This window comes from Hemitrygon akajei, chromosome 11 (assembly GCF_048418815.1).
Source record: "Hemitrygon akajei chromosome 11, sHemAka1.3, whole genome shotgun sequence".
NCBI lineage: Eukaryota > Metazoa > Chordata > Chondrichthyes > Myliobatiformes > Dasyatidae > Hemitrygon > Hemitrygon akajei.
The window spans coordinates 128,149,308-128,173,789 of NC_133134.1; the positions used below are offsets into that span (position 1 = coordinate 128,149,308).

Here is a 24,482-nt window from a genome sequence, read left to right on the forward strand (position 1 = left end):
AAGCTTAACTATCTTTTTTCAAAAAAGTTTGGCTAAAAATTAATTCTCTACTCGAAAGAGCATTGACAATTATTGTTGGATTAAAATGTCTACAACTTACTGATCACGTTAACATACTGAGCTGTAGATATAATCATTTTTATGCAGGGGTTTCCTGAGACCTGAAAGTTATTTCAAGGGTTTCTTCAGGCCAAGAAGGTTGAGAAAGGATTGGTAGATTGTCATAGTTATTTTCCCAGGGTAGAGGAGTCTAAAACTAGAGCACAGCTAAATGTTGGAGAAAGATTTAAAGGGGACTTGAAGTATAACTTTTCAGACAGAGGGTGGTGGGTCTATGGGATGAGTTGCTGGAAAAAGGGACAGAGGCATGTACAATTACAACACTTAAAAGATATTTTAGCAGGTAGATGGATAGGAAAGCTTCAGAAGGATATTGGACGAAATGCTGGTAAAGGGGATTAGATTAGGTGACAACTTGATCAGTGTGGGCAAGTTGGACTGAAGTACTTGTTTCTGTACTGTACTCTTGTGATGCTAGAATGCTTAATCTCAGATGCTTGCAATTTCTTGCCATTTGGATAATAAGGTTTTTAAAATTTTACCTACCAAATTGGCCATTGTGTATTTTCCAATGCTGTGAGATCTTTACCCATTCACATAATATATACATTTAACCCTTTGTAGCCTATTTTCCCACTTTCCTACTGATCTGGGTATCCAAGTGTCATATTTTGTTGGCAAATCCGTTAATTGAAGTTTTCAAAATGAAAGCAAAAATCACTACTCATTTCTGAAGATTTGGTTTGAGCTTCCAAAACTGGTGATATTTTTCTAGTACCTCAAAGTTCTTGTTCAGGATGGATTTAATGTGTTTGTGGTAGCTATTTTTGTAGGTCCATCTGTATATACAAATTTGTATGACTCCATTGGTGAGATATTATATGTGTAGGCATTGAAAATTGCAAATGTGAGCCCTGAAGTCAGTTGATAAACCTTGCAAAAATCTTACTTCTTCATTATGTAGTTTTTTTTTCAAATATGGCAGTCTATTATTGAACTAAACTTCTTCTGACTTTATCACACATGTGCATGTGGAACTATCATCTATATTAGCTGTGGTGTTAGGAAAACGGGTTGGTCCCTGTATGTTTTAGATCTAGCCTCCATCCTAGTCTGATGATACGTTGGCATAGGCTACACCAATCATGAGCTTCTCATGGAGTGCATCATTGATATAAACTGCGAGGGAGAAGACCTGGTTCCAGAAATCGTGATTAGGCTAACTAGGCTGTTCTTTGGGGGTAACTGTGTGAATAATAGGTTTCATTTAGCAACTGAAGCAGTTCTGACCTTCCTTCAGTCAAGGGCCACCAGTTAATTCCTGTGGATCTTCCAGTAGTGCTATGTTAGTGAGGCTGTATTGCAACATATGGCTTTTAGATATAGCTTATGAACAATTGCTAGATGAATGATAAGGATATATTGCATTGAGATCCCCCAAGAGTACTGTTGTGGTTGCCGGGATGCAGCATTTGAAAGTGCATTCACAGCCCTTGACCACATCTGTGAGGCCAGACATTGAACTTACTGCAACAATGCATCTAGTTCTGTAGACCTGACTTCTGGCTTTGAATTCTACGATCATGTGCTTACAGTGCCACGTTAACATGTTTTTTGGCCACCTGTAGTTAAAGAGATCCCCTCCATCAGATTTCCCATCTGACTCCGTCAAACTTTCCCTGTCCTAAGCTATGCCAGTCTCTCCATTGTCCAGGTCAGTTTCAGCTTCACGAGATCCAGCTCCATCTGGTCCATATGAAAGGATCAAAAACTTTTCAGATGTCGTAAGTCCAAAACAAAAAGAGAAAATGTAGAAAGATCTAAATTTGTCAGGCACAATTCATGGCATGAGTCAACTTTTCAGGTCAATCACCATTCATTAGATCTGGGAAAGTGACTAGATAACTACATTATAAGTTGCAGAAAGGAAGGAGTGGGAAATTCTGATCTGTATCCTTTCACAGATATTCTCTCTGTTCTCTCTACCCCTTCCCCTTTCTGCAGCTGCATAAACATTTGTTCTCTCACTTTTCTAGTTCTGATGAAAAGTGATTAACATGAAATGATGACCATTTCTTTCTTTGTGGGTGTTGCCTGTTCGGTTCTTCCAATTTTTGTTTTGTTTTTCATTTCCCCTTTAAGAAGTGCTGGCCAGTTTTAACAGGTACTTCTGAAGCATGCAGCCAATAACGTTGCATCTGGATGGCATAAACAAGGAAGTGAGCAGTGAGAAATATCTGTATGTTACTAAATTGACAATGGTGAATGAAATATCACATTCTTCAGCCATTTTCTGGAGAGTTATTGAATATAATTGTGTACCTGTCTTCATTCGATCTCAGTAAAAAAAAACCTGTTTTGTACATCAGCAAACATGATACATTGAAAACGGAAGATAAATCATACAGTGGGAGGGTTAAATACACAAAGATAGCATTGGATCAGTTTTCATTCTGTTGATTGTATTCCATAAATTTTAATATATTTTAAAGAAAGATTTTCTTGCAGTAGAGATATTCTGGCAGAGCAAAGGTTTGCAACATTGAATGAAGAAATGGACAGTATAGCCTTGTGTCATTAAACTTAGTCAAATTTATCTGTTGGAGATATAAAAAATATTTTTGCTTGTACCTTGTTTCCTTACTAAATTTCTTTCTAGCCCCATGTATAATTTCAATCTGAACTAGAGGCAAATTAGAGATTTTATGAGCAGTTTATTTTTACCAGCTGAGGCTTGAGAACATCATGATGTTATTTGAAAGGCAGTAAAATACAGTTACCGCCATCTGTTAGCCAATTACAATGTCATAAACTTGTGTAATAATAACTTGGTATTTCTTTCTTTCAGAGGCAGAAAATGTTGCTGCTTCTCACAAGGGCATTGTTCCTCCTACTGGGATTGGTTTCCCAACTATGGATGTCTCCCACTATGGATCTCAATCGTGTAGCTCAATGGTATCTACTGTGTTGGCTGGAGAACACATGAGTGAATATGGCCAAGTGGACAACAGGGAGTTCAAGTACTACTTGGAAGTTGCAAAGCCAAATGCATCATCTGGTGTAGAAAGCCCAAGAATTGAGATCACACCATCACCTGGATTGTTTCATGTAACTCCACATGTAACCAGCTGTGGTGAGCAATCATATCATTCTCCCACAGCAGTTCCAAGAGTTACTTTACCTGTGCCAGGTTCTGAAAACATTGTATATAGGGACCCAAACAGTCCAGCTAGTAGTGCCTCATCAACAAGCTGGCAATCAGTTGTGTCTCATGAGTCAAGTTCCCATTATGGCATCTCACCTCAGACCTCACCAATAACATCTCCATGTGTCTCCCCAAAAAATGGTGCAGAAGAATATCAAGGTCAGGGTGTTCACCATTCTCCAAGAACATCTCCTGTCAACTCTCCTTCAACGCATAATGAAAACTGGCAGAATGCACGATCACCATCCCCCATGCCCCGGCCTTCTTCAAGGTCATCATCACCTTGTGGAAAAAGAAGATATTCCTGTGACCGCTCCAGAACTCCTTCTCCACAGGCTTCACCAAGAGTCATTGCAAGAGATGAACCCGGTTTGCACCAATTTGCAAATTCTGCAAGTCTTGCAGATGCAATGAGCACACTCACCACTGATTCCAACAATGAGTTGGTTGAAATGCATCCAATGAAGGCTCGTATCATGGATCTGACTCCGCCATCCTCCCTTAAAGCTGACATGTGTAAAGGGGAAAAACCTGCTGGTTTTACCACACTGAACTATGCTGAGTTTTCAGGGCCTTGTCAAGATTTAAAGAAAGATATTTATGGAGTTGACCCACTTCTACTGATGCCTCCTCATCCTTTCCAGTGGACAAAACCCAAACCTACGTGCAGGTGAGTGTTGATGCATTTTCATTCAAAATCAAACAGGAAGGATTATTTCACTTTGGCTTCAGCTAACCCCCCAACAACTATGTAAGGATTTCTTTCATCCATTATTGCAATCTTATCACAATATCTCTTCAGCCAATTTACTGATTCAGTTAATGTAGTCATTAGAAATTAGAAAGTGCATTGATAGCAAAACAAAAAACACAACAAATTGAAGAGAAAGTCTCTGAATTTAAAAATGGAGATGTGTGGGGAAATTAGTATTTAAGTTATGCTGGTATATGTGGTTAAAGTAATGAAATTAAGGACTCTCTCAATCCAATATTAGTGTTATTTTTACAATCTTGACCAGTAATATATCAATGAAAGCACATCTTGACTCATTGTAGCCAGCTGATTTCCTCAAGGGCTTTACACTGAAGAATTGATTAAATTGAACACTCTAATACATCATCCCTTGGGAACCAGGTCATGACATCAAGTTCAGTGTAACATGTGATGAGGATGTTAGGAGAATTCAGGGTGACTTGGATAGGCTGGGTGAGTGGGCAGATACTTGGCAGATGACGTTTAATGTGAATAAGTGTGAGGTTATCCACTTTGGGAGTAAGAACAGGAAGGCAGATTATTATCTGAACGGTGTAGAGTTAGGTAAGGGAGAAATACAAAGAGATCTAGGAGTCCTTGTTCATCAGTCACTGAAGGTGAATGAGCAAGTGCAGCAGGCAGCGAAGAAGGCTAATGGAATGTTGGCCTTTATTACAAAGGGAATTGAGTACAAGAGCAAGGAAATCCTCTTGCATTTGTACAGGGCCCTGATGAGACCATACCTGGAGTATTGTGTACAGTTTTGGTCTCCAGGCTTAAGGACATCCTGGCTGTAGAGGAAGTGCAGCGTAGATTCACAAGGTTAATTCCTGGGATGTCAGGACTGTCTTACACAGAGAGGTTAGAGAGACTGGGCTTGTACATGCTGGAATTAAGGAGATTGAGAGGGGATCTGATTGCAACATATAAGATTATTAAGGGGTTGGACAAGATAGAGGCAGGAAATATGTTCCAGATGCTGGGAGAGTCCAGTACCAGAGGGTATGGTTTGAGAATAAGGGATAGGTCATTTAGGACAGAGTTAAGGAAAACTTCTTCTCCCAGAGAGTTGTGGGGGTCTGGAATGCACTGCCTCGGAAGGCAGTGGAGGCCAATTCTCTGGATGCTTTCAAGAAGGAGCTAGATAGGTATCTTATGGATGGGGGAATCAAGGGATATGGGGACAAGGCAGGAACCGGGTATTGATAGTAGATGATCAGCCATGATCTCAAAATGGCGGTGCAGGCTTGAAGGGCCGAATGGTCTACTTCTGCACCTATCGTCTATTGTCTATTGTCTATAATGATGAAAAGATTGAAGTGAAGTTTATTGCACTAATCTTAATAATCCGTGTCTTGTTTTGGTGGCAGAGTACTAACTCACAATTATCATTATAGGTTAATTTTTTTTCTTATTATGCTGATTGCAGAAAGTAAAATGTTAAAAGTTTGGCAATAATTTAGGCACAGTGAAATGCTAAGTTCAATGGTTTAGTTTTCCAAAGCTATTTATACTGCACATTTCATTGAATTTTACAGAATGAAATATATTAAAAATATTTGAATATTGTTAAGAATTAAATTATATGACTTTTTGGAAGTTAGTTGGTTATAAATGCTATATTTAAAATCTAATGATTCTCTTTGAAGGAGGATGGAATAGTATAGAGAGACCTCAAACTTATTTCCAAAATATTCCATCCATATTAGTCAGCTATGGCTTAACGTTGAATTTTCATTTCTATGTCAGGTCATGGGTTAAATACCACATCAAAGATATGAACAATTATTTGAATCTTGCAATCAGTGAGGTACTAAAAGAATACTACATTATCTTCTTGTAGATGTAACTTTAATCCAAAATCTATCCTGGGTTGATGTAAAACATTGAATGATACTGGTCAGGGGAGAGCAGGACAAATTTTGGAGTGCCCTAACTAACATTTAGCATTCAACCAATACCAAAAATCTAATTTTTTTGTGTGTTTGCAGGAGCTTGCTGCTTGTAACTTGGCTGCGTTAGTTTTTACACTGCTTAGATAGCACTGGGGTGTTTTTTTAAAGGAATATTAACAGATATATATTATATTTTAAATTATATTTTACTGCAAATTAAATTTTACTGAAATAATGTAGAGGGCTCCAGTTTCCTGATATACTGGAGAACTATCGGTGCTCTTGGTATAACAGAAACATTTATGTGGAGATTTCCTCAAAGGTTTTAGAAGAGTAAATAAGGAAAACTGTTTCCAGTAGCGGAATGGTTTCATCCAAGGAAATCTGGAGACAATTGTCAAAAACATAAGAGGTAATACAAAGAAAGTATATTTATTCAGGTAGTTGTTCATTCTGAAACACATTGTCTGAAAAATTGGAGGAACCAGATTAAAGAGTAACATTCAAAATGATTTGAATGTGAAACTACTGTGGAGAAAGAATTAGGAAGAGGTTCCAATCACTCTTCCAAAGGTTTAAAAGTCATTTAAAAGTTCAGTGATCACAATGATAATGCCACTTTTACAGAGCTTCACAGGCCAAAAGGATCGGTAGCTTTGTCTTATCAGATCAAGAGATGGGATTGTTAGAGATTTGTTTGTAGTTGAGTCAAACAGTGTCGCACTTGCATTCATGAATTTGAAAAGAAATGACATATTGTAAAACAGGAAACAGTCCAGTGGATAAAAAAGCTTTAATGCAATGTATGATGATATAATGTACACAAAAAGTGGGACATTTTATCACCAAATTATTTTCCTACAAAAATCTAACATGAACTGCATACAGTTCACTTTTGGATACTGCAGTGTGAAAACCAGTATGATATGATTTAGGTTGCAAATAGATGTAAGAATTTTAGAATGCTTATGAAGCTTTTGTAGCATCAGTGCCCCCAGTTTACCCCCGTTCGCCAAGGGTGAACCGCCGTTGCCCCGCCAACAGTGCAATACTTCAGTGTAAATACGGTGTAATGCCCCCCCCAGTACACGCTCGCAGCACACCAAAGACAATACTCCAAAGGCGAATAAATAATTACAACTTTTTAGTTATTTCTTAGTAATGGATTAGTAGAAACAGATAACCTAAAGGCACCAAATCAGTAAGTTTATTAGTTTGTGCACATAATATTTTATTACTTTGGAGCTCACGCCTCCAGCTCCATCCACAACGACCTTCTGAGCCTTCAGCCACCATCCGAACCACCGAGGTCCAGTATCCATCGCTCTGGAACCACTGTCTGTTCCTCACGTGTCCGTCCTCCTTGCTCGCCTCCTGAAAAAAGACCGTAAATTCCTGCTCAGCTCATACACACAGGATAGCATAACAATTCTCCATTGGTTAGTTCCCCCCTTATCTGCAGTTATAACCCAAACATTCCAGCAACAGAAACCCATTACAGCATTAAGTAACATTACAGAGAAGCCATTTTGTTAGCCTGAACAGATAACACCACAGTTAATGGTACTGAGAAGCCTATACTTTTAAAGAACATTTCAATGAACAGAAATGGAATCCATTTTGCTCTATTGACAACCAAAATTGCCTTTAATTTTGAGACTCCAGAGCCTCCAGTGTCAGAGGAACAATGAATGATTGATACCGCTCCTGTTTTTGGAGTGGGTGGTTAGGAACTGAGAACGATGCTGTGGATTTGGTTGATTCTAAGCACAGGGATTCTCATAATGATATTCCTGAACTTCTTAGCCCATTCCAGCCTGACAACATTCAGAAATGTACTGATGCTAGCCTCCACTCTGCTATTCTGGATTACACCCTATGTCAACAATACAGCCAGGAGAATGTTGTAAAGATATCCGTTGTTGAGAAGTGGCAAATTACTTGAATTTATAAAATTATATTTTGTAACATGGACCAGTTAGCTGATTATGAGAGTGATTAACATCTGGAAAAGCATAATAAATCCCATTCAACTACTTAATCTGATTATAGGAAGATTATAAAGAACTGAAACAAGATTTGGATGATGAGAATAGTTTGTATAATTTTCCTTACTGCTTTGTTAAATTATCAGTCTCATTGGCAATTTAGTTTACCTGTTCATGTTATATGTGAGTTAGATTTTACTGCAGGAAGTATTAACTGATATTGTCCTCAGTATTTATACTATTTTCATTGGAGGCATAGTATGAATACTAGCACAGCTCTCTGTGATTGACTTTATATTGGGCATGTGTGAAAATTAAAGGAAAGGCGAGTCTAGGATTTCATTACAATTATAATGAATTTAAACTTTGTTTTCCTTACTAGTAGAATGCAAAAACAACTTTTATTTACTTCATTATATTTCTTGTATCTGATATACTGTACACATTCAGTCAAGTTCTTGTGTAACAAACGGTTAACTGTCAATCAGTTGCATTCTACAAAAACATGTTCTCATGTGTCTCTATATCAATTGCTACATTTTCAGCATATATCACTGATTGTAACATGTTTAGCAATGATCTGAAATCATGACCGTTGATCCATGAATGGAAGTTGCTATTTTAATATCATATTTCATACTGACTGGCATAAAGATTTGACAGATAGAAAATAGTTTTAGCTGAGATAGGGAGTTAACATATTAAATTCCTGTCTGCTGTGGTGAATCAACCCCAGTATCACCTGAACTCACCAGGGTCAAGATATACGTTGTTCATTGGTGGTAAAAAGGATACACCAATTGAAGACAAGGTTCTTCATTTAGGAAAAGGTGCCCATGAAAATAACTCATAGCAGAAGGGTTATAATGTAATGTCTAAAGAAAGGATGAGATCAAATCATGAACCTAGACCAACTTAATCCATAAGTTCCAAATATGTGAACATGCTTTTGTTTTTTGATGCAAGTAATTATAAAAATGATGTCTTATTTTACAGCATTCCTTCTTTACCACCTCTGGAGTGGCAATTGCCAAGTCTATCAGGACAGTATGAATTGCAGATCGAGATACAGCCTAAACCTCACCACCGAGCTCACTATGAAACAGAAGGAAGCCGCGGGGCAGTTAAGGCTCCAAATGGTGGTCATCCTGTGATCCAGGTAATTATGAAAGATGATTCTATTTGGTACTTGGAAGAGAGTTCCCAGTTAAGACATACTATTTGCCTATGTTGTGAATATTGAGTTGATGAGTATATTCAAAATGGAGATCAATAAATTCACAGATTCATGTAAGTTATGTATAATGTATAATTTATATTAATTCGATTTTATATGTTTGTCTTTGTCTTTGTCTTGTAATGTATAGTGCTGCAGGTGCAAAAAGCTATTTTTCCATGGCATTTATACCACATGTGTGTATGCCACTGACAATAATAAACTTGAACTTGGAAAATAGAGCTATTAATGAAGATCATTAATTAATGATCTTGTAAGATCAGCGATGGTCTTGTTGAAGGAGGCTGAAAAGGCAAATGACTAGGTTCACTTCAGATTAACTAGAATTTTGATTGAAGCCACTATTTATATTATCTCTTGTTTTTGTGGCTGAAAGATGAAGGGACATTTTAAGCTACAGAAACATAAAATGTTGATCAGACAGCACCCATGGAGAAGAGAAGCTCAGAATGTTTATTTCATCTGGATGTGAGAACTAGGAATAATTATTAATAAACAAGTTTTCAACATTGATTTTTAAGTTGTGGCGAGGACTCTGGCTCCCCACACAGAGCCCGCACTGATTGGAGGTTCTGAGGAAGATGGGTGGCTTGGGAAACAAGGTTCAGGACTAGGCTGGTCAACAGTTTAGCTGCCTGGTTACCCACAGACAATTTGCTTAATGTCAGACAGCACCCATGGCATAATAAAGTTTGGAAACCCTTGTTCTAGAGGAATCATAATAGTTAGGTCAGGATGGCAGGGATATTGAATGTTAACAGTTCAGTGTTGGGCTACCTTAATAGGATCACAGTGCAGGATTACACTATGAAGATCGAATTGACTATTGCTAGCAATGATCTAAATTTGATACGCCTAACATGAAAATGCCCAGGAGAATTTCCAGAGTGACTTGAATTTACCTGAAAGTAGGCATTACTGCATTTTGCTTGGTGGTAAGCACAATTTTCCTAGGGTCAAACAGCAGAGGAACAGGCCTTCGTTTCACTAAGTCCATGTCAACTCTCAGGTACTTCTTTGTACTAATCCCCTTTACTAGCACTCGGCCTGCAGACCACAACTGCTTTTTTGCTTGCTTCTTACATGTTCTGAGAAGAACTGCCTCCAACACCTTCTTTGGCAGTTATCCAGATTGCAAATATTCTCTGGGTTAGATTACTTCAATACCTTCTAAATTTTTTACTCCTCATTTTAAACTTATCTCTTTGGTCTTATATGCCTCTGCCACAGTTTCTTACTATCTACCCATCTATACTTCCCAGAAATGTGTATATCTCTGTCTGGTAGCCCATCAGCCTCTTCAGCTTCAAGGAAAACAAACGCAGCCGGTCCAGTGAAATACGCCTTCCCCAGCCACATCCTGGTGAACCTTCTTTGTGTCTGCTCCGATACAATCACACCTTTCCTGTACTGTGGCAATCAGAGCAGTACACAATCTTCCAGCTGTGTACTAGATAATATTTTATAAAGTTGTATCAAAAATCTTCCTGTTATTATACTCTCTCCTCCGCCAGTGAAGACAGGTTTCCCATATGCCACCTTCACCGCACTATCAACCTCTACTGCCGATGAATGCGCTGTATGGTCCTCATGCCTTCATCCTTCGGTGGCCCAGCATTCAAGCTGCAAACCAGAGGTGAATATGACACAACAGGGGTAGTCCAGTGGTCACATGACCTTTCATTCCAAGTGCACTTCACACATATTTAAATGGCAAACACATAATAAAGGGTTTCCACACACACTGCTGACTGGGCCACAGAGAAGAACATCAGCAGCACTTGGCAGAGTGAGTCATGAGCAGTGACAGCCTGCTGCATTGTGTACTACCTGACAGGAATCTGCTGCATAGCAGACCATTGATTTTAGCCCCTGAACGATAATGTTCATCCATTAGCAGAATGTTTTGTTGTTTCCGTGACCCCTCTAATACCAAGTTTTGTATAGCAATTAGTTGCCCTATGGTTTCTTTTTTGCTTGTGGGCTACACACGAGCTAGGTTTATGTTCTTGAACTGTGATCTGTGGTTTTTTTTTATCTTGTCACGTCTTCCTCTAATCTTTGGTTCGGGCCTGAAGTCACAGCCTTCTGCAAACACAAGGCATGTCATCTTCAACAAATTAGCAATTGGTTCTAAAGGACTGAAAACAATATTATCATAATTACCACCTAAAGCCTTCTTAAAAAAACAAATATTCAATGTGTAGGAGGATTATTATTGAATTACTTCTAAAACTCTTCACTCTGAGCAATGAAAATGGGTGGCAACAGAAGTGTCACATTTCCTGGTAAAATGAAGGCGGTGTGTGCCCAAACTTGCATTTGTGAAGTGTCGTGGTCGGGGGAAGAGGTGGTAAGATCACGTGTGAAACAGGAAGTTGTCAGTGAAGGGGTGAGGAACAGGACTAGCAGCATTCAGGGCAGAAAGAATGCGTGAATGTAGAAACATAAAATTAAAAGAAAGTTGACAAGCAGTAAATCTTAAATAATAAATAACGACCTTCTGATTTTTGTTTTGCTATTTTCTGGCATTAAGAGCAATCAATGGAAAAAAAATCAGCAAAGGACAAGTATGACAAAGCTTTGCTTGTGTTGATAATTTGGCAAAACAATATACCATTATAACAAATAGCCATATAAGAATTAAATACAGTTTTCATAACAAAATGCTACAAAGTATTTGTATTTTTGCCGTGTTTTTAACATCTTAAAGTGCTTCCCGGGTACAGAATTAGCCATAATTTGACCCGGAAATTGGAGTAGGTATCCAAAAATGCTTAGTTAATGCTGGAGTCTTGGGCAGGGACAATGAAGTAGAATAGCTTTGAGGAACAAAGTTAAAGGTCTGGGACCTAACTGGCTGAAGGGATGATATGAAGCAATATTCAATTCCTCTGAGTATTTGGAATATACAGTAATTTGTAATTTGATTTTGTTTTTAACTCAACAATTCCACCCAGCCCCTCCCCCCAGGTTTAGGTTTATTATTTGTGCTGTAATGTAAATCTCCTTACCACTCCTTGAATAAAAACAAAGAAAGCTGGAGATCTAGAGATATTCAGCAGATCAGGTGGCATCTGTGGAGAATGAAAACATGTCAACATTTCAGGATGAGGCTTTTCAACAGTGCATATTTGAAATATTAACTCTCCTCAGATCTGTGTTTCCAACATGTTCTGTTTTTATTTCAGATTTCCATTGTCTGTAGTTTATTACTCTTTACCCATCTGAGCTTTGCTTTATTCCTGTAGCAGTTTAATACATGCTAGAGCAGGTTTTGTTATGGTGAGGAGACATGGTGGGTGTTAAAACCAAACCTAGAAATGGCTTCAATTGCATTGAAGGCATGGTTGAGTTCAGCGTTAACATCGATCAATTTTCCACATATTTTCCTGCTGGAGTTATGATTACAGCAAATGAACAGCAGGAACCTGAGATGGAACAATGTAGACCCCAGTTAAAATGACTCCTTTCACATTTTCCAGTTCATGGAAGGGAAAATAAAATTATTTCACCTTTCCTCATGCTTGGACTAATTGACAATGAATTATTTAAAATAACTAATTTGGGAACTAGAACATTTGATGTTGCCAGCAAAACAAACTGAAGAAAAGTGTACTTTTTATATGACATGCAGATTTTGTCAGTCTTTCCCCCCCCTTTCTTTTGTTTGGAGCTTGCTCTCCATACCTGTTATGACCTCTGCCCAAAATTCCACTATAGCTGCTCTGGAACTAATTGTTTGGGAGTATGGCAGGCAGACCCCTAACAGTCAATCCCCAAACTTTTTCTTTCTTTCCTGAGCAAAGCAACTGCCTTCCACTTGGTGGTGTCTGGCAGGGTCACAGGTATACATATAGGATGTAATTCCTGGAGTAAATTTATGTATCATACAGGTGATTTACTGTAAGTATAATCTGGCTCCCTCATAATCCACATAAGGCTATTTAAAAAGCGTATTTTCATTATTCTGAGTTTGGCTTACTTATCTTCAGAGCGATTCAGGCAGCAAAAGCCTTACTTTTTTCACTTTACAATAGCCTTTCACTAACAAACTTCACTGAAAGAATAACTTGTTTCACAGAAAAGTCAGATGAGAAGCTGGGGACTATTACCTTTAGGTTTCATCAAAAAAGAGAGGAAGTTATTTTTGTCTCAGCGCCCAAGGTGGAGCCAAGTAGCTATTGTTGAGTTCATATTTTCCCACAAATCTAATTTGTTCATAGGGCATTTATAGACACATGTCATTGGAGATTAGTTTCTTTGAAGCTGTGTGAATATTATCACCAACGTCAAGTTTATGTTACGGAAACCACATACACCAGATTCTCACAAATAATGGGCCATGAAGGACAGAGGAATGTGACAGAGCTCCCTGCACGCAGGCCTGTTTAAATAGCCAACTATAAAATACTCACTCCTTTAAGAAATATAATTAAAAAAGGCTGCCGAGGATCTGCAGTTATTTTAAATAGAAGATGATTGAGACCCGATGGTAAACAAACGCTGATAATCTGAACTTTGCTGATGTCAGATCAAGCAATTCAACAGGAGTCAGATTGGCCCATATTGACTGCGCCTGCTTTATAAAAAAGCTGTTTAATTATCTCCACCTACCTGCTCACTTCCCATAGCTTTTTATCTAATTACTTTTCAAATATCCTTTATGGATTCTATGTCATCATTCTTATAGGCATTGCATTCCAGATCATAGTGACACATTGCATCAAAACAATCTAATCCAGTCTATTAATCTTTAATGCTTCTGTGCCGTTTCCCTTAGTTGCTATTCTGTGATAAAGCATGAAAACACAGCTCGCACCCCTCTTTGCATCACTGGCACAGCAGTGGAAACTGCAAGCACGGTCTTACTCTTGGGAGTGCACATCACACACACGGTAAGGGAAGCCCATCAACGCCTCTGCTTTCTGAAGGGGCTGAAGAGAGCTGGGCTTTGCACATCCACACTCTCGTCATTCTACAGATGCACAATAGAGAGCATCCTGACAAGGTACATCCCTGCCGCGGATGGGAAGGCTCTACAATGGGTGGTCAAAACTGCCCAATGCTTCACCGGCACCAGCCTTCCTGCCATCAGGGACAGACATAAAGAAAGGTGCCAGAAAAGGGCCACCTTGCTCATGGATTGTCTGTCCACTGTCATCAGGGAGGAGGCTACATAACATTCACGCCAGGACCACCAGACTCAAAAACAGTCACTTTCCCCAAGCAGTAAAGGCTGATCAAAACCTCCATTCACTAACTGCACCACTACTTTGATACTTACCATCATTCAGCTATATAAACTTAGTGTTACTTTATGGACATACAATCAATCTATGTGTATAAGCTATCTTATGTATTTATATTTATTGTGCTTTATTATTATTGTGTGCTTTATCTTTTGTGTTTTTTTTTGTTCTGCATCAGATCATTCAGAGTAACAATTATTTCATTCTTCTTTACACTTGAGAACAGAAAACAACATTAAACAATCTTGAATCTTGAATGGAATAGCCTGTCAGTATTGGTACACCATATTATCTTATTGCATAGAGTGTCGATGACCATTTTAGTCTGATGCTATAAGCATTAGGAGTACCTGTCACAATGCACTTTGTCATTCGGGAAAATTTGATGTCCAAGATTAAGGCTGTCTGTTCAGGTGAGAGGAAAGGAGAATGGCAATAATAATCCTGATTGAGGCCTGAGAGTGTTGGGTCTATGATCTCCATATGATCTCTGTATAGGAACAGGTTAGATGTCCGAAGAGCAGGTCAATAATCAGAATCAAGGTGTTTGCAATGATAGTTTGGGGGTGGAATGTTGGGGATTGGGCCTCCATTGTGAAAATCGAAGTGACAGGATCCTTTGAGATCTAAGGGCGGGCATTGTTGGGTTTTGACTGTTATGAATCAGGGTCTTTAGATACTTCCACCATTGGCTTTGTCCATCCTCAGGTCAATTCAGAAGGGTATGAGGCAATGAGGTTGGAAATTTAGTTCCATACAGGTGTTATTGAAGATTAAGAATAGAAGATAAATAATTGGTAACTTGTTTCACTCTGTCCAAAGTTCATTTTCAGCAAAGTATCATGAAAATAAATTAGAAATGTACTATCTAATTTATAGTTCCTTGTCAATATTAACTAGAAAATATTGACAATGATGATCAGTCACACCTCAGTACTGTCACTTTGCTCAAGTCCACCTATACTTTAGAAAGAACATTTTGCTTTGGCATAACTTTGACTATTTCAGCTTCATTGCTCTGATGAAGCATTCAAGGTTGCATTTTAAAAGATAAATTGTTTTGGTTTGTCGAATAGCAATGTTACAGCTATACCGTTGAGTCATGTAAAGACAAATACAAGAATGGTTTCAAACTCTGCATATGCATTGATGTCCAAAAGCCACAAACAGACTTTATCAATAAAGGAGTTCTCTTGGAATTCATGTGACCACGTTATTATATCCTACTGGGTAATACTTCTTTGGAAGTCATTTCTTTTGTTGCACCTGTTTCTCCCCAAACTCCTGTGAAATATCCCAGCTCCACCTTCATGCCTCATCTCTCCAACAAGACACCTGGATGTCATTACAAGAGATGTGCCATATAAATGGAAGAACTTTACAAAAAAAAATTAATGACGATGAACTTCCAAGATGTTCTATGATTTGTAGGAGGATTTAGCAATTGAAGAAAGATTAATCCACAGACTTCTTTAGCTAATGGGGGATTAAAAGCAAAAAAAAAGAGTGTTTTTGAATGCTGAATAAGAGTTACACTCAGCAGCTAGTTTATAAGGTACAGGAGTGGATGCCATTGTGGTCTTCTTCTGCCGTAGCCAATCAATTTCAAGTTTGACGTGTTGTGTGTTCAGACATCCTCTTCTGCACACTGTTGTAACGCATGGTAATTTGTGTCACTGTCACCTTCCTGTCAGCTTGAACCAGTCTGGCCATTCTCCTCTGACCTCTCTCATCAACAAGCCATTTTTTTCCTCAGAACTTCCTCTAACTGGTTGTTTTTTTGGTTTTTTGCAACATTCTTTGTAGACCCTAGGCACAGTTGTGCATGAAAATCCCAGGAGCTCAGCGGTTTCTGAGGTACTCAAACCATTCTGCCTAGCATCAAAAACCATTCCATGGTCAAAATCACTAAGATCACATTTCTTCCCCATTCTGATGTTTGATCTGAACCTCTTGACTACGTTTGCATGCTTTTATGCATTGAGTTGCTGCCACATGGTTGGCTGATTAGATATTTGCATTAACAAGGAGGTGTACAGGAGTACCTAATTAAATGGCTATTGAATGTAAATGATTGTTAGACCTTAAAATTAAATCCTAATCATATTTTATTTTTAATAATTGCAAACTACAGTACTGACATTACTCAGATATTAGTTTTAAGAATTCAAAGGACATTGGTGTTTTTATCTCAACTTCCACATAAGATCTATTATGCCAAGATATTCAGCAATGTAATTAATCAAGGGAAATGCAACACCTAATGTTTAAACTCAGTCTGAATGTATTGCACATTTGTTCTTTTTTCACATGATCTGGTTCCCTGGGGAGGAACAGAATACAACAGCAGCAGATAAAAATAAATGTGGCTTTTTTTTTGCAAATTATTTGCATAATATTTTTGCATAACTAAGGCATCACCTACCCTGAGCTAACTGTAGTATTATGTTCAACTCTAGAAAACGTATGTTAGGAAAGAGTTAAAAGCCTTTGAGTGGGCACTAGAAGTGATAAAAAAGATTTATCACAATGTTTCCAGTTTAAAACAAACTGGAAAAGGAGAGGATATTAATCTTAGAAGAGAGAAGGCATCAGAGAAGGTTTGACAGAAAGAAGTGGCTTGGATTTATGTAGCATGTTTTTCAATTGCAGAATGCTCCTAGCACAAAGAAGTCAATCATAATCAGAGACAATGAGATGTTTATGAATTGTTGACATTGTAATAGAGGAAATTTAACAGGCAATCTGTGGACAGCAAGCTTACACAAATAGAAGATAAAGTATTTTAATAATGTTCACTTGGGACAAATAGTAGCCAGAACACAAAGAATAAATCCCTATGCTTCTTCAATAAAAGATCTATCAGTGAATTAACTTTCTCTTGTGTGAGCAGAAATCAAGTGGGGTTCTGGTTTATTATTTCATCTGAAAGTTAATCCCTTCGGTTTCTGTGCTCAGCTCTCTGGTGTTGGGCTTGAGACTATACCCTTAGAATTCAGAAGCAAGGCTAGAACCATGACTGAGAGAAGTGCATGAAGAGAAAATTGTTTCCGATGACTGAATTTCCACAAAATGATTGATGCAAAAAACAGGCAACATCTTCTTAACACATGTGTAAGGAGTGGCTTTCAAAGAAGATTTGGAAAATTGCTTGAAGGATGGCAAATTGTCAGGTATGGCCAAAGAGCCATGGAGCAGAATTAGATGATTTGAAGAATCAGTACAGAATTGCTGACCCAAATGCCCCCTCCTCTGCTGTACTATTTCTGACTATATATAATTTCAGCTAATGTGCAGTTATTGTCTGGAATCAACTAATGTTGCTACCGTTTTAATTAGATGACGATAAAAGCCAATAATTTACTTGATGGAATACTGCAATACTGTAAGAATGACTTAGAGATAAATGGTTTTGGAAAATGTGTACAATGGTGTAATTAAAGTTTGCACATTCAGATGGAGTCAGTAGCTGTAAATATAGAATTAACTAATGTTGAACTTTGCAATTAAAGCACATTAGTGAAGCTATAAGCTTTAACATGTGTGACAAATTTATAATGCTATTTGTATACAATATGTAGATCTCTGGAAAAGACGGAGGCTAAGTAGAAAGGTCATGAAGTGGAATTAATTTGATGGTTCTTTGACAATGGATGTGTGAATCTGATTGGCCATATGGATATCTTTAATTTACCACTGTATACATTTTCCCAAAGCATTTATCTTTAGGCCATACTTATAGCATACAATTGTACACAACTCTGGTGATTTTATTTTCATGCTTGACACTCTACCAATCAGATTTTTCTCACTGTTTTCCAATAAACAAAATTAACTGAGGCTTAACTTCAGAATGAAACTAAACAGAGATATTCTTTTAGTGATGGTGCAGAAAATGATCAAAGCACAAATCTTCTTTTCCTCTGCCCATTTTAACTTAATGTGCAAATAAAATGTATGGAAAGCTTGTGGTGGCATGCTTTTCTTATAACAGACAATTCTGTTTATTCTCATGCTACTAATAAAGTGGCTTGTGGACCTTCCTGGGGTACATATGGATTCTACTAGAGATTCCACCTGATGAGCCTTGATTGGCAAAGCTATTTCTGGATTGGTATCTGCAGCTGCATATATTGACAGTGATTCCAATGTGGGCCCCAGAGAGGAAAAAAAACATGATGGCTGATGCCAGAAATGTTGATTTTCATTGAGGAGTGAAAATCTGAGGGAAGAAGTTCCTTCATGTACAGGTGAATCAGGTTCTCAGTCTTTTTTTTGGAGTTTGAGGTTACCAGCCTGTATTTATCCTGTCTTTACTGGGAACTTGTCTCTCTGTTATCTTCTTCAGTAACTGGTTGCAAGGGCAGAGTCTGAACTTCTAGGCTATGTACATTAGCATTTATTAAGCCTTGTTGATTCCAAACATGTCTTCTGTCTCAGCTCTTGTTGGCTCAATTAAAAAAAAAACTGCAGTACTTCCTTATGTCATTAAAGTCTGGATGATGTTCCTCTAATTCATTTTCTTTCCAGTGGAAAACAGGTGCAACATTAAATACTTTTCTTTGTAAATGGACCTTTTATGTTACACAGTTGACCCAGTTCTTCTTCCCCAAACAAATCCCTTGTATAGCAAGTCAGTCCCTGAACTTCGGTAACTCCTTGCTTACATTTCTTTGAAACATATAGTAACCAAACTCAAATCAAATCCATAAAATGACTGGCTTCTCATCTGTACTGGTTTGAAAAACTGCAGCATATTTCAACTTCAGATCATTTAATTTGCCTTTCACATAGTTGTTAATTTAAATGGCTTCTGTTAGTAAAGCAAATTTTGTTTTAACCTCACAATGGCTGTTTGAGAATTGAAGTTTAACTTAAAAACACTGTAAACTAAAAGCTGGCACTAACAAAAGTGGTGAGGAAGACTTTCATCTTTACCCAGTTATTTTGCTGAAGTCCTTTAGGGAAGAGAATAAACTATCTTTTCCTAATCTGGGTTGAATCCCACCTCATTTTCCTTTCAAGATGACTGAACATTTAGTCGTATTCTATAATGGCCTAGAAATCCACTGGGTTGTATCAAAAATAGTTCACCAACCCTAAAAAGTTCAAGGCAACACAGTGGAGACATGAACTGCAAGTACTGGAATCTGAAGCACAAAAAAGTTGCTGGAGGAACTCAGCCATGTGGAGTAATATCTATGGAGGGAAAAGACAGATGACATTTCAGGTCCAGACCCTTCATCTGGTCCAGGCGAATGATCTCAACCCAAAATGCCGAATATCCATTTTCTTCGAGAGACTCTGATCCATCCATTGGGTTCCTCCAATAATAAGATTTCTTTTCCTCAAGAGAAGCAAAGGATCCTGGTGCAACATTGTCTATTTCCTATAACTAGCTAAATCATCAAACCTTTCCAGCAATATCTACAGTGTACGTGCAGTGAATAAACTAAAGTTAAGACAAATGTGGAATAAATTCCAGCTTCTGAGACACTAAGCTACTAGTAGTTCAACAAATTAGCAGTTGATTAGAAAAAATAATTAGAGATTGGTTATTGAAGCAGGTCCATAAACCTTTCAGATTTTAAGTTGTTGAAGGCAGATGGAGGACAAGCTAATGATATATTTTGAGAATCTGGGTGGTTTCAACAGGCTGTTTCTGCGTTGCAATTTGCTGTGTCTGTATGATACTGAGAGAAGAAATGAGCAGGCAATCTGAATGGCTCAGGTCTGTTCAGTTAAAATGTGATTACCAGAAATATTTCCAATCAAATTTAACCACCTGGAATGCACCTAAACTCCTGGTGTTAAAATTTTGTATTACGAGGGCTCTTTGAAACTCAGCTAACATACAATACCAAATCAGAATGTTGTTGTTGTTCCTTTTCACGGCATATGGTGCATCGGGTGGCAGTTTTGCTGTTTCTGTAGCCTCTGACTGTTTTTTGTGACCCAGTTGCTAGCTCGATGCTCAGCCCAGCATGGCTGGAAAGCATACAAGGTGCTAGCCTGATTTGAACTCAGGATCATTTACCTCAAAGTCCGGTGCTGATGACACTATACCAGCAGCTGGCATAACAAATTAAAATATTGGCCCTTATTTGCAGAAATCAAAACATACATTGAAAACATTAATTTTATTGATTAATGATACTCATTTAATTCCATACTGCTTGTGGTGAGGTATTTCTGACAGCAATTTTCAAAGTTTAAAAGTTCAAAGTAAAATTTATTTTCAAAGTATATACGTATCACCACATACAACCCTGAGATTCTTTTACTGTATAAGACAAGAGTGATTAAACATGTAATAGATAATGTTGAATTTAATTCACAGCAGAGAACAGACATTACCATAAATAGTGAAGAACCAATGGATTTAAGGAATTAAAAAATAATATTAGTAAAGAGCATGTGCTGAAAAAATTAATGGGAATGAATATAACGTAAGTAAAATTGCTGATGTACAGTGGCTGGTTGAAAGAAAATAAGCAATTAGCATGTAAAAAAAAGTCTGCAAAAAGATACATACAAATGAGAAAAAGTGCAAAATTCCTTGAAAGAGTGCAGAAGAAATTTAATCAAATGATTACAGGAATAAGAAATCTTAGTGATAATGTTCAGAATTAGAATCAGGCTTATTACCTCTGTCATATGTCATACAATTTCTTAGATTGTGGCAGTTGTACAGTGAAATACATTTAAAAAATACTGTTACTGTAAGGAATATATTAAAAATAAATAAATAGTTCAAAAAGAGAGCAAAATACTGAGGTAGTGTTGACGGTTACACAGACCGTTCAGAAATTTCATGGTGGATGGAAGAAGCTATTCCTAAAACAGGCTCTGTATCTCCTCCTTGATGGCAATAATGAGAAGAGAGCATGCCCTGGATAGTGAGGATTCCCAGTGATGGATGTTGCCTTCTTGAGGATAATGTTAGGATGAGGTAGTTCTTTTAGGAGAAAGAAAGTGGAAAAGAACATTTGTTAAAGATGTACCAGATCCTAACAAGTTTGAAAATGGTAAGTATAGAGAAGCTGTTCCTTCAAATGATAGAAACATAGAAAATAGGTGCAGGAGTAGGCCATTCGGCCCTTCGAGCCTGCACCGCCATTCAGTATGATCATAGCTGATCATCCAACTCAGAACCCTGTACCTGCTTTCTCTCCATACCCCCTGATCCATTTAGCCACGAGGGCCATATCTAACTTCCTCTTAAATATAGCCAATGTACCGGCCTCAATTGTTTCCTGTGGCAGAGAATTCCACAGATTCACCACTCTCTGTGTGAAGAAGTTTTTCCTCATCTTGGTCCTAAAAGGCTTCCCCTTTATCCTTAAACTGTGACCCCTCGTTCTGGACTTCCCCAACATCGGAAACAATCTTCCTGCATCTAGACTGTCCAATCCCTTTAGAATTTTATACATTTCAATAAGATCCCCCCTCAGTCTTCTAAATTCCAGTGAGTATAAGCCTAGTTGATCCAGTCTTTCTTCATATGAAAGTCCTGACATCCCAGGAATCAATCTGGTGAACCTTCTCTGTACTCCCTCTATGGCAAGAATATCTTTCCTCAGATTAGGGGACCAAAACTGCACACATTATTCTAGGTGCGTTCTCACCAAGGCCTTGTACAACTGCAGTAGAACCTCCCTGCTCCTGTACTCAAATCCTTTTGCTATGAATGCCAACATACCATTTGCCTTTTTCACTGCTTGCTGTACCTGCATGCCCACCTTCAATGACTGGTGTACAATGACACCCAGGTCTCGTTGCATCTCCCTTTTTCTTAACCAGCCACCGTTCAGATAATAATCTGTTTTCCTGTTCTTGCAACCAAAGTGGATAACCTCACATTTATCCACATTAAATTGCATCTGCCATGAATTTGCCCACTCACCCAACCTATCCAAGTTACCCTGCATCCTCTTAGCATCCTCCACACAGCTAACATCGCCACCCAGCTTCGTGTCATCCGCAAACTTGGAGATGCTGCATTTAATTCCCTCATCTAAATCATTAATATATATTGTAAACAACTGGGGTCCCAGCACTGAGGGTTGGGGTACCCCACTAGTCACTGCCTGCCATTCTGAAAAGGTCCCGTTTACTCCCACTCTTTGCTTCCTGTCTGCCAACGAATTCTCTATCCACATCAATACCATACCCCCAATACTGTATGCTTTAAGTTTGCACACTAATCTCCTGTGTGGGACCTTGTCAAAAGCCTTTTGAAAATCTAAATATACCACATCCACTGGCTCTCCCCTAACCACTCTACTAGTTACATCTTCAAAAAATTCTGTAAGATTCGTCAGACATGATTTTCCTTTCACAAATCCATGCTGACTTTGTCCAATGGTTTCACCTCTTTCCAAATGTGCTGTTATCACATCTTTGATGACCGACTCCAGCATTTTCCCCACCACCGATGTCAGACTCACCGCTCTATAATTCCCCGGTTTCTCTCTCCCTCCTTTTTTAAAAAAGTGGGGTTACATTAGCCACCCTCCAATCCTCAGGAACGAATCCAGAATCTAAGGAGTTTTGAAAAATTATCACTAATGCATCCACTATTTCTTGGGCTACTTCCTTAAGCACTCTGGGATGCAGACCATCTGGCCCTGGGGATTTATCTGCCTTTAATCCCTTCAATTTACCTAACACCACTTCCCTACTAACATGTATTTCCCTCAGTTCCTCCATCTCACTAGACCCTCTAAAACTAGATGGTTTTAGGGACATAGATTTAATGATCAACAAGGGATGCGGGGAAGATCTTTGTAAGGAGAGTGATTGTGACTGCCTGTATGAGTGACGGCAACAGAATCACAATTAGTAATCTAAAAGTGGATTGAGTAAACACTGAAGAAAAAGTTATTAAGAAGGTTGCTGGGACAGAATAGTGAATGGATCTGACAGAAGTGATTATAGCAGGGCAGAATAGTCTTGATAAGTTGAATGGTATCTTCTGTTCTAGAGCAATTCTGTGGTTCAATGGACAGACAAGAAGGAGTCAGTGGATGTATGTTGTGATTGATAAGACTATTCACTTTGTTGTAGTTTGGTGAGACTTGAGGTTACTAGTAAATGAAAAATGGAAATATAAAATAAGACAGAAATGCTGGAAGCACACAGAAAGCCAGGCAGCGTCTGTAGAATGAAAAGCAGAGTTAACATTTTAGAACGAAGTTCCTTTCCAGTTCTGACAAAGGGGTTTCAGCCTGAAACATTAGTTATTTCACTTTCTACAGATATTGCCTGATCTGTTGAGTGTTTCCAAATTTTTTTAATTATTTGAGATTGCCATTGTGATTAATATTCACTTTCTAGGGTCCAAGAGGCTTATAACTAACCTCAGCTTCCTACTACAGCAGTATAATATTTCCAAAGGGTCAGAGTTGTTTGTGACAAAGTTAAACTTTTAACACATATTCCTTGCTCAACTTCTTTTTGTAAACAAGAATCAGTCTTCCGTTCTTAATGTAAATTACAATCTGTAACCTGTTTGAAGTTAAAGGACACTTGGTCTGGCTGCTAAGAGATGTGGTTTGCAAAGTGAAGTGACAATGAGATATCTTGTCTGCATTAGCTAAACATAAGACAACAGCGCTATGTTAATTGGCCTTTACTAAACCAGGCAACTACAGCAAAGTTACTTGTACCATTGTCCACAGAAGCTTTTAGACCATCTGTGGAAATTTGTCCCATAAAACATCATATGCAAATTATGTTATCTATTATCAAAATAGTATAGTTATTTGGAAGCATTGGGGATTATTGGGAATGGCAAGAAGAATGACAGAAATACGTGATGACAGGAAGAAGAACTAGAATTCATTCCTCATCCTTTGGTTTCTGCGACAGGTGATTTGTTTGTCCTCAACTTGTTGGTATTTTCTTTTTGTTTGTGAGAATTGTACCTGTGTTTGAAATTCCTTTATAGTTTGTAAATAATTTGTAATTCTGAAATCTTTTATAAATCAGAAATCCTCTGTGAGCTTTAAATGTGTGTTAAGAACTATCTGTTTAAATTTAAATGTACAAACCGTTTGTACATCATTGAGAATCAAATTAACTGTGTT

At 38.0% G+C, this 24,482-nt stretch overlaps 1 protein-coding gene across 3 annotated transcripts in view; it reads left to right on the forward strand.

The window, feature by feature from the left end:
- Positions 1-24,482, forward strand: part of nfatc2a (nuclear factor of activated T cells 2a) — a 156,640-nt gene that overhangs the window by 23,775 nt on the left and 108,383 nt on the right. For all 3 annotated transcript variants that reach the window (XM_073061651.1, XM_073061649.1, XM_073061650.1), the window contains exons 2-3: positions 2,909-3,935; positions 8,899-9,061. In XM_073061651.1, coding sequence (XP_072917752.1) covers positions 2,909-3,935; positions 8,899-9,061 — 1,190 coding nt within the window. The remainder of the gene's footprint in view (positions 1-2,908; positions 3,936-8,898; positions 9,062-24,482) is intronic.